Genomic DNA, 11,777 nt, shown 5'->3' with positions numbered 1-11,777 from the left:
GTGCTTTCAAAAGTGTTTCACTCAAGTTAATGATCTCAATACTTCCTCTACAGATGAAAAGCAAACGTCCTGAGTGTCAGTAAAATGAGTTAAAATGTCCAAAGAGCTGTTTTCCTTCTAAGCAACACATGGTTGCCTAAGAAGCTTATTCCTTTGTATCCCATGTTAATTTTTGTAACACATCAACCAAAAGATAAAAAGAGATTCAATCACAGTTATGCATGATTGCACCATGCATTTTGTGTATCACTGCAATAAAGGATTTGTAATCTTGGCTATATCTGGATAAATGTAATATTACACCTAACTCAACAGGTAGTCCTAATGAGCTTACAGGGCCTCTGTTTCAAATGGCCCATGTGCACTGGTTCAATTTCAAATGTTTCATCTGGAAAGAAAGCAGTACATCTTCTGATTGAAGACGTCTCTTTTCTACAGACTCAGGGAGTGAGGGCCCATTGCAGTCAAGTCTCTGCTGTGCTCAGACTTTGATGTGAGATTATCAGGCCTCAGCTGTGGGACAGAAGGTCACCACTCTCTCACTGGCTTGGTGCCTCCCCTTCTTCTCCTGCCGCTCAAACTGACCCAGTCTCCCTCTTAGTCAAATCTCAGTAAAAGAAGTCCCACCTGGCTGTCAGACAGGAGGGTGTCCCACTTGTATTGAGACATCAACCTTTAAAGCCTCCTTTTCAATATGTGTGGACAGACAGATATACAAAATGAAAACATGTCCCACAGGTTTGACAGACAAAACATAGTTTTATTGAAATTGAGAGCAAATGTGTTTTACAGTATGTCAACAAGTGCATTTTATAAAAATGTAAACTAACTGAGAATGTTAAGTAGATATTAAAGTATTAATAACATTCATTTTTACATGATAACAAAACTTATGCAATATTTGTCTCCTAACTTGGACTGGAACAAGCACTTAATAAACTTTTTAGTCAAAAATACCTCTAAATAAAGAAATGGGTATCTGTAGGATAGCTGAAGTGCCATCCCAGCTTTCGTCCTCTTTTGACTGATTTTTTGGCACACAACTCATCAGTAAGGCTTAGACTTCTGTACCAATCTGGAAAGTCTTCACAACCCTCCCTCCTCTTTGAGGCCCAGTAACTTCATCATGATTTCACATAATGACATGATTTTAGCATTTTGAGGGGGAAGAAAGACTTTGAACTTCATTGGCATAAACCTTTTCTACCTTCAGGCACACCTTTTGAAAAAATTTTAACTTTATAGTGTACATTACAACTAATGATACAACTGGTGTTTATGTCAGTCCAGGGCGGGATACAGTCAAATCTCTTCTCCACTCTGCTACACACCTGTGTCTGACGTGACTTAAACATGTTTGATATTTGCACCACATCATGAATCATGGATCTTGACCACCTAACAGATAGCTGTGGGAAACAAGGGACAGTACTTTCTTTGGCCACATGGGGAGCAGTGGGTCTGGAGGCACACATGCATTTTTTTCAGTAGTGTCAGATCTTCTGTATCTGGATTTCAGGTTTCACTTGTTATCTTTTAAACATTACATTCTGAAAAGAACTGGTACGCCTCAAACCATTTTAAATATTTTCACCAGCCCACAGGAGGTCACTGTTGAATGTTTACATGTAGATAACACCTTGGAATTTCTTTGTCAAGGATATAAGGTTGTTGTTAAGGTAAGGTGAATGGAAGCAAGCGTCTCTTTGCATATAAAATGTTGTGGCTCGGCGTGCACCTGCAGTTTAGAGAGAAAAACAACAACAACACTTGCCACCTCCACCACTGTTGTTGTCCCCTTTCAAGGCAGCTTTGCGTGGAAGCTCCTTGCACACACTGCTGTTACGACCCCTACAAAGACTCTCTAAGAAAAGAGGTCAAACATAACCTAAGAGAGTGAAGTTGTTGCGGCAAAGAACATTCTGTTTTCCACTAAATAAAAATGAAAGAAAATGACCATAATCAACATCAACAACAAAAACAGAAGGCTGATGCGCCAGCCAAAAGGAACAGAAAGAAAGGAAGCCACTCAGAACAACCCACAAAGGGTCGTAGGATCTGGTGTCTTCCCTCAAACCTTAACCAACATCAAAACTAGACCTCACACGGGGGGGGGGGGGGGTTGCTTTTCAATAAGGAAAATAAGTATGAGTTGCATCCCTAGAATTTAGCTATTATTAAGGCCGTCGAGAAATAACAATAACAAAGAAGGTTATATGTTACTTAAACAACTTTATATGTGTCACATTCTTATATTTACACAGAATCTGTCACACAATCTGTCTTTCCATTTCATTCATCTCCAGCTGCTGCTTACAAAACCATAACAAACTAGTAAAGCAAAGTTTTAAGTATACTTGGTTAAAAGTATACTTAAAAGTGTTTTCCTCAACAATAGACAGTATGACAGCCTGCATGACCAGCGTACTCTATTGTATGGTAATAGAAGAGGGAATTAATTCTGTGTCATGGTTTATTTGATATTATCAATTTTATTTTATCATCTATTTCACATTTATTTAATATTAAATATGCCTGCTCATTAGTTTGGAGCATTGCTCACAAGAGCTAAGATTTAAAGTGAAAGATATCACTGTGTGATCAGTGGAAAAAATCTCTGACAATAACCACATTTATATTGTCTCACAGTATATAGGTCTGTTATCATATGGCCTACCCTAACATCCAAATTAAAAATTCCTTTTAACACACCAATCAAAGAAAAATATGAAGTCTTTCAAAACAAGTTTGTGACAGCAACATGCATCCATTTAAGCCATAGGAAACATGGGTACATATTGACAAATGTGTTGTTATTCATACTCCACAGGTTGTCACATTAATCTAACTCAGCCTCTGTCTCAATGTCCATTTCAGATGTTTCATCTGAGAAGAATTGAATACACCTCTTTTCAACAGAGTCAGGGCCCATTGCAGTCAAGTCTCTGCTGTGCTCAGACTTTGATGTGAGATTATCAGGCCTCAGCTGTGGGACAGAAGGTCACCACTCTCTCACTGGCTTGGTGCCTCCCCTTCTTCTCCTGCTGCTCAAACTGATCCAGTCGGGATATTTGATTGTTTATTTCCCTCGGTATGTACTGGCTGCAGATCTCTAAATGTATTGAGTATTTCAAGTTTTATTTGATGTGCATCTTTTAGGAAACCCGAGTGCAGGGCAAAACATGATATGCCACTGGAAATGAGACAATATGCATAACTTTTTTACCCAAAAATATTAAGCTGTTCCTAAATAAAGCTGCTAACTTATGAAAGTGTTTTTATTTACTAACTTATTACGTTGATTATGATGATGCCAAGTGTGTGTTATTTTTACTGTAGATAAACACAAATATTCCAACTCGTAGGGATGTTGTAGTATGAGTAGTAGTAGCAGTAGCACATTTAAGAAATAAATCTGGAGATGATAAAAGTATTTAAATTAAAATGTGAAATGATTATTTACACTAACAGGATGCAGCAGCAAGTCTCTCCACAGGCAGCAGGAATCAGTAAATGAACTGCACTCATATAGTCTGATCAACCACTTTACAATGCAAGCCATATTTACCCATTCACACAGCACTTCTAGCACACACAGACACACTCTGATGGAACAGTCATCAGAGGCAATATGGCGTTTAGTATCTTGCCCAAAGACACTTAGACACATGGATGGGAGGAGCCAAGGATCGAACCGCCAACCTTCTGATTGTGGCTCTACCTCCTGAGCCACAGCTGCCACAGTAGCATCCAGAGGCTAACAGGCTAACTAGCACTGAGTAGGAAACAAGTAGAGAATATTCTGTTGTTCATTTTGGGCCAGCACTAATTCAGTCTGCCTCTCAGTCAAATCAGAGTAAAAGGAGTCCCAAGAGGCAGTCAAACAGGGGGTCGTCTGACTTTTATTGAGACATAAATATGTTGGAAGAGATAGAAATTCAAAATGAAGCCATGCGGCACAGATTTCACACACGTAGTAAAGCTTTATTATCAATGATAGTAAAACTTGTCAACGGGTCCGACTTTGTACAAAAGAATGTCAACTGTATCCACAACATTCATCATTCTTCCTTGATGACTAAAAATACAGTCGTATCATAAATTGCAAGGCCCAAGGGAAAAACCTGAACAAATAATTTAATTAATAATCAGCACAAAACATATTTCTCTAAATGAAAGAATAAATCTACAGCAGTGGTTCCCAACCTTTTTGACTTGTGACCCCCTAAATTAGGAAATGCCTTCTTCTGACTGCTCAATACACACTATGGCCTCAGTATGGACATGAGTTATCCTAAATGTCAACCTCTTTGCGGTGCTCGAGGAAAAGTTAGGGAAGTCATACCAATTTATCATCTGGAGACAATGAATGCCTTTACAAGATTTTGTTCCAGTCCATCTAGTAGATGTGGATATACTTCACAGGATAGGTGAAAACTTGAATAAACTTACATCTCAACTGCTGGATTGCCAATTTTGGCAGACTGAGGGCGCCAGATGAAAAGTCGGTAGGATTCATCCTCTGCGCACCATGCATGCCTCAACAGAAATTCATGGCAACTTATCCAGTAAATGAGATATTTCAGTGTGGACCACAGGTTTGGACCATCTGGCAAACTTGAGGGTTACTGACCTCCAGGTTGGGAATACCTGATGGAGACATACAGTTTTCTGTAAACATAATTACTTCAGTATATCCAGACAGGACACTGAAAAGTTACGGATAATTGACTCTGACATTTGAAATTAGTGCCAACACATTCTGTTTTATTTGTTACCTCACTCTTAGCGTATCATCTTGCTGTCACTAATTAATAGCATTATATTTTTAAAAGCACTAGTTGCTTTTGAAAGTATCATCACCCACAGGAGGTCACTGTTGAACACTGGAGTGCAGAGAAAACATGTGCATTCCTTTGTGTAATGGATCTATTGTTGTGTCTGTTGTATCCTTCCGGAAAGATCACGTGAATGGAGGCACAGTGTACCTGAATATTCTCAACACATCACCAAATTACACAAAAAGGTCATTTTGGTGAGTTAGAGTCAATCAAACAAGAATCAGATCTGCATGTGATTGTCGGGGAACTGTCAGTCATATAAATGCACTTTAGAGTCATATTTCAGAGGTCCTGAATGAGACTATCTTTTATAGAGAAAGCGACAAATAGGTGTCACTGAAATGTCCTGAGTTTAAATGAATGTCTTAATTCTAACACATTACTAGACTGACAATTATAACTTTACTTAGCTTGTATTAGATTAAAATGAGACAACACAGTTCAGGTTACAGATCAAACTGACCCCGAGGACAGGATGTATGACTGTGAAGCCATCACATGCTGAGGTATTTTAAAACTCCATGCAAACACATTTCACTGTAGCGCCTCACTCCAAGAAACTGTTGCACAGAATGATAGTAGCTACTGTTTCTTAGCAAAAGAATAGTTTCATGAAAAGAAAGCATACAGTACGTCAATACAATCGGTTATGTGCAGAATCAAATGTGCGTACATATCTTGAAAATAAATATCAGTAACTGATTTATATATACAAAAACACGCATGCTTAACTGTCAAAGACAAACTCTTTAAAACTGGAGGCCCGTAGATATTTTATGAAACCATTCATGACTTACAAGCTCATAATGTTTGATAGTCATCGCCTTAAAACCTGTAAAACCAAACCTCATTTCACCTTCGTAGAAGTTCAAGATAAGTCAGCTCAGTCAACTGATGCCCTCAGTCTCTATCCCTCTAACTCTAGTTGGGATTTCCCCAGAAAAGTTTCTGAAAACACAATCATGGCTTGAATAGAGAGACTAAGAGCAAAGGTTTGAATTACAGTAATATGACTGCAATAATTTGCTACTGTGTTAGAAATATGAATCTATAGTATAAGTACCGGGCATATTAAAGTATAGATTTTAAGTTTGATCTGTAAATAATTGTTTTGTATATGTGAACTTGGCTCATTCGGTACTCCATCTGTTGTGTAAATAAACCTTTTATAGGATCAGAAAACAAGCATAACTTGTATTTAGTTGTTGTTGTCATCAGTTGGAGTGACATTAGATTCCCGTATTTTGAATTACGGTGGTGGGGCCAAGCTTTCAGATCCTAGATTGCGTCTTTAAGCTGAGAAGCTGGTGCTGAACTACTGTCCTAATGGAGTGCACTAACAGAAATGCTCTGCCAAAGTTAAACAAGACTTTGTTAGCACCGTTTCCGTGTTTTGGTAGTACCCTTCAGGACAATGTGAGGTAATCCAACAGCCCATTTATCACATGGCCAGTACTGCAGTCCAGGCAGTGAATACGGTATCTCATAGTTGGCGTCCAGGTAAGCTATCAAAGTGCTGCCATAAGCCACCGCCATCACAATGAGAATGTGCCTGGAGGATACATAAAATGAAAATTAACATACATGAGCATGTCTTTGAAAGAAACAACCCTGTCTCCTAATAAATATATTTATATGTACTAATTCCTCTTGCCACATATGTTTTGTATAAAATGTAATTTGCTGAATCGATAATGTTCACAGGCGCTGGGTCTGAATCCTCTGCGTGATAAGGTTTAGGCAACAAAAGCAATTTGGTTAAAGTTATAGTGAAAGTCTGTGGTTTTGATTAAATGTTAATACAGTAAACACATCCTTTGTCATGCTTCATGTTACTGTTGACTTTTTCAACATTCAATCTAGACCACTATCTTTTCCTAAGTGTAAGTACTTAAACATAAGCAAAAAAAAGTTTCATCATACTTTAGTTTCTGAGCTGATATTGAATTACAAGACAAATATGCTCGATAATATGTTGATAAGAAACATAATTCAGCGGGCGTAACGTTTTGCTGATGCAAAGGAAGGGAAGGGAAAGGCCTAAGCCAGGACTCACCAGATACCGTGGAGGTAGCAGAAGTTTAGCCGCTGCCAGAAGCTGCAGCCAAAACGGTCACTAATCCAGCAGGAGATGGCGAGCACCCACAGAGCCACTGACAGCTTGGCCAGTCGCAGAGCCTTCTGGTCAGTGCAGCTGAGAAAGAGAGAACATTGATTAAGACAACAAATCAAAACTGCAACAAAAACAGATACAACTGTGGGAAAGGCTACAGTTTTCATACCATCTCATCTCCACTGCCAGAGTGTAAAGCAGGTGGAGGCCGAAGCAGTTTAAAGCGTAGGCATTAGCTGTAGGTTTGACGAACGATGACACCGAGGTGATGACAGTAACCAACAGGATGAGCCTTGAAAACGTGGACCTGTGATGGAACAGACAGAAAGAAAAAAAGAAGCAGTGAGGCAAAGGTTTATGTGCATGGATGAATTATGAGACATGTAAAAGCCCCACCGCCTCTTAAAGAGGAGTGAGACACCCAGATTGAAAGAGGTACAAAATGTACCTGAACAATAGAGGCTGTCTCACACTTGTCCAAAGCATTGACATATCATCACCTTTTAAGTTAATATGGCAAACTTGTTAGCAATTAGTTTCCTATTTACGCGATGACAGTTACAGAGCAGCATTATCAATTAGCAGTCATGCTTTTGGCCACCTGAAGAATGTAAGTCCAACGTTTGCTCTTTGCTTTTGGTCTCCACCAACTCCTGAGGGAAATATCTGGCTCTTTAGATGCTTATGTTCCACTATGTTCACCAGCTATTTGTTGAATGTATCTGTCTGTTGTTTGATGCTGAGTGTACAGTGGGATTTTAGGGCTTTTTTCTCTGAAAATAACTCTGTAAGAGGGGTGAGAGTGAACCAGAAGAGGTAAGTTGTGGCCAGACAGCTAAACAATGAGCTGAAATCTAATTGGTCTCTTCAAGCAGAGGCTGTAGCCTACCGCAGGCCCCCTGACCTCTCAGCCCCACTGGGCCTCTGCCTGGTAGGTAATTTCAGTAATCCATTCATGATGAGGAGGACCAACACATTACCTTGAAAAACTGTAAAAATCAATGTGAGAGGTTGTTGAGTCAGGGCTGTGGGATTCTTTTCAGGTGTCATCAAAATTTCATTCATCTTTTCCCACCTTGTGGTTAAATATTTAAACAGGGTGGGTGGAGCTCCCCTCTTTTACAATAGTGACAGCCCCTATCTGTCACATTCAGGTGAAGACAGCGGCACCATATTGTGTTTTTGTGATAATGCCTCTTGTTGAGGCTGTCAGCCTGGCTCCTTAGCCAGCACAGATTAGGTTTCAGAGTGGCGTGCCTTAGAAACACTGTCATTGTTTTTTTGACTTGTCTTATTAAAGGATTATTGAGCTGTGTGTGAGTCCCTAGTAACACATGGAGATATATATTACCATTTGCCGAATAAAGACAGAAACAAAAACCTAGGACTAACTTGTGGAAACACAAATCAATCATCTGTTATTGGGTAGATTGTTACAAAGTTATCTTACCTGTCTTTTATAAAAGAAGGGAACAGCTTGCGGGGGAACCAGACAGCATATCCCACTGCCAGCACCCACAGGATTGACAGCTCATCCAACATCTGGCCAACAAAACTAAGAGTCATGTGGAAGTATGCTGAGAAGAGCCCTGGAAGGAGAGAGAGCAATTTTTCTTTTAAATGTGAAAAATAAAATTTTTATACTGTTACAGAAACACAAACACATAAGGACTAAAGACAAATGACCAAGAGAGACGAGGAGGCAGAATGGGAATGTAAAGTCTGAAATTGATAGAATGTTCATCAGTTTTTACATCTACATCTGGTTTTCAATCTGGGGGTTGGGACCCCACAGTGGGTCACAAGATAAATCTATAAAGGGTGTGATGATTAACAGGAGAGGAAAGGCTATGCTTATGTTTACAGGCTTTCCTCTAAACTTTTTTTTTCTTGAAATCTACTGGATAATTTTACTTTTATTTTTTTTTGTTTCTTTTATTCATATAAAGCAAGGAAAATTCCTCTTTGGTGAAACTGCTCACAACTGGTAAATAATTGCAACAGGTGACAAGAGGTTGTAAGAAGCTCTAGCAAATTATTTTTACTGTCCATTAATCTACTGATAATTTTCTCAGCTAATGGTTTAGTTTATAAAATGTTAGCAACTTGTGAAAAATGACAGTCACAAGTCCATCAAATGTCTTGTTTTGTTCAACCAAAGCTATTTAGTTTACAATCACAGAATTATAAGAAAACAACCAAAAACAAAATCACATCTAAGAAGCTAGTAGCTGTGAATTTCTTTGACAATCAAAACAGTAATTGATTGAGAAACTAATTCCCAAGAAGTTGGGAACCACTGTTGTAAACCATAAAATAATTAATTCAGTTTGTCTCATGACCCATTTTCATGGCTGAAGCTCTATTTAAAAAAAAAATCCACCTAAGGCCTATGATTGGTCTTCTTCACTATACCATAATTCTGGTATGCCCCAGGGATCCATTTTGGGACCACTTCACTTGTCTACTTGGCAGGTAGTGCATGTAACAGTATTTCATCTGTGTGTGCAGAATAGAGTTTGAAATGGGTGTACACTGACAAAAACTGATTCATGCACATGTCAACTCATAATTGAATGAACAACTCACGAAGGCAATTATTCATGTCTCTAACAGGTTTGGTGACTCCTGTTCACCTACTAATGTAAAGAAATCAGACGTATCTTGTGATACAGACCAACATGAAATATGCAAAGAAAGAAAGAAAACTGACCTACAAAAATCATCATGATCCAAACTATGTGGATTGCCAGGCTCCTCTCTTTGGCATAAGGGTGCAAAAGGTAGAGCATGACGGGCGATATAATGAAGAAAAAAAAGCTGCTCATCTGCAGGAGAAACATCATTCAATCAACCAAAAAGGAAAAATATGTGTATGACAAGCAGTTATGGGGCAGATGTTGTGTGATTATGTGATTTTACATATGAATCTGGAAACTTGAATGTTTGTATTGACATGAATGTTGCAGTATACAGAACTTACAGTGTTGAAGTACTCCACCACATGTTCAGAGTGTTTGTAGTTGTCTTCACACCAGTCGACTTCTGAACTCTCGTAGGAGAAAACTCCTGCCATCTTTTCACCAGAGTAGACACCTGTCAGATAGAGAGAAAGGAAGCAATAACCACTGCCTTCTAATTGGTCAATAACACCTGGTGCACCTATGATAGACCTGAGGTGTAGGTGTATTTGGTTTATGGAAATCAGTTTCCACTCCCCCTTGAGCTGGATTTTTTACTTTTATTCAAATGTGGCTTTGCACCTTCTCACAGAACCTTGTAATATTCATTTAATAACAAAACAATTGTGACAAAGTAAATTAACAAGTGACAAACTGATCCGTGATACTAGTCCAATTTCCTCTGTTTTATACTTCTAATCCAACACAATTCATAGGCAAATATTTTACTTTTTTTCTCCACTTATTAGATTATATAAATTATCATGTAGGATAAAACAATAAGACTGTATTGATAAGAGAATATAATATGTTCCAGCAGTAAGTACTTTTATTTAGTTTCACCTTTATAATCCAAAAATAAAATATACAACAATCTGTCAATCAAAGTTAGTCATTCTGCATAACAAGTGATTTTACTTTGGGTACTAAGGATATTTTGTACTTGAACTTTGAATGCAGAACTTTAACTTATAACTGATTATTTGTACTGTGGCATTGCTACTTTTACTACTTTTATAAGTTTTGCAAAGAGCTCAACAGCAAATCAAACTATGCTTACATTAAGAAATGGTGACACCACAATAAGTGTGTGGTTGTAAACATCAAGAAGCAGTTTATAAATGGGCTTGGGTCAAGGTGTGTTGTAACACACTTCAGTGGTCAAACAGTGCATTGGAGAAATCGTCCTAATAAATTAAAGAGTTAACTTGCAACAAGAAAAGAATCATACTGGAGGAGGATATTTCGTAACGTGGCAACCCGAATGTAGTTCTTTTTAATGACTTATAACTGATGTATAAAGCTTAAAAGATATATTAACCATTAATAAAGCCAATAATTACAGCTTTTAAACTTTTTTTTTCCAGAAAGTGGTACCAAACTTCATAACCATAGCTGTTATGACAGGGATGTTGTATTGAATTACAATAGAAAGTACAGATTGTAGGCTACATAATAATGTGAATACACATCAGATAATGAGTAATGAGTATAAGAAGGAGGTATGACTTGACTGAATAGTTTGTGCCATAGTAAATCAAAGAGCTGTTATTATAAGAAACGTGAAACATCACAAAGACACTGTAAACTCAGTACTGATCACCACATATCCACTCTCAGTCCTACAGGAATAATAATAGGAATATTCCAGTGATTTCTTTAGAGGTTTGACAGTTTCACGCCTTTAAGAATCGAAGAAAAACCATAAAAGTCTATTGAACTCTTAATAAAAAAAAAAGGCGTCAATTTATGATCCAAGTATCAGAATGAATGGATCTTACCTCCCATGTTGTTGCTGCTGTCACAGCCTCTAGCCCGTGAGTGTTGATCTGCTCCAGGTGGTGCAGCAGGTGCATTTACCGGGGCGGAGCATCGAAACTTTCCCGATCCTGTTGCACGAGCCTGTGACTGTGTCATCGAGGGAGAATGTCTAGAATAGACGGACTCGTTTTTTTCTCCATTGAATGTTTAGCCTGTTGTTTTGACTTCAGGGGAAAACACACCTGTCCTGTAACCCTGTGACAAATGAAAACACTTTATTGTGAGGTAAAACGTACTTTAAAATGCGATAAAGGCACTATAAAGTAAATATAAGTGAGTGCCACAGACTGTCGATTGAGTGTTGTTACATCTGACATATCG

At 38.3% G+C, this 11,777-nt stretch overlaps 1 protein-coding gene across 1 annotated transcript; it reads right to left on the bottom strand.

The window, feature by feature from the left end:
* Positions 1-4,011: 4,011 nt before the first annotated feature.
* On the bottom strand, positions 4,012-11,546 carry acer1 (alkaline ceramidase 1). The gene is made up of 7 exons (XM_022770489.1): positions 11,417-11,546; positions 9,938-10,050; positions 9,668-9,782; positions 8,405-8,543; positions 7,124-7,261; positions 6,898-7,035; positions 4,012-6,393 (listed from the first exon to the last, which is right to left on the bottom strand). The coding sequence occupies exons 1-7, from the start codon at positions 11,421-11,423 to the stop codon at positions 6,216-6,218; spliced, it is 828 nt and encodes a 275-aa protein (XP_022626210.1). The 5' UTR covers positions 11,424-11,546; the 3' UTR covers positions 4,012-6,215.
* Positions 11,547-11,777: the final 231 nt, after the last annotated feature.

The sequence above is a fragment of the Seriola dumerili genome, unplaced genomic scaffold, assembly GCF_002260705.1.
Source record: "Seriola dumerili isolate Sdu_G_001 unplaced genomic scaffold, Sdu_1.0 BDQW01000002.1, whole genome shotgun sequence".
Classification (NCBI taxonomy): Eukaryota; Metazoa; Chordata; class Actinopteri; order Carangiformes; family Carangidae; genus Seriola; species Seriola dumerili.
This window is presented reverse-complemented; position numbering and strand designations above follow the sequence as displayed.

Excerpts from the sequence above, each read along its gene's own strand:
- acer1 (XM_022770489.1), bottom strand. Across the intron at positions 7,262-8,404 it reads CCTTCTTTTATAAAAGACAG|GTCCACGTTTTCAAGGCTCA; the intron begins GTAAGATAACTT and ends GTTCCATCACAG. Across the intron at positions 7,036-7,123 it reads CTGGCAGTGGAGATGAGATG|CTGCACTGACCAGAAGGCTC; the intron begins GTATGAAAACTG and ends TCTCTTTCTCAG.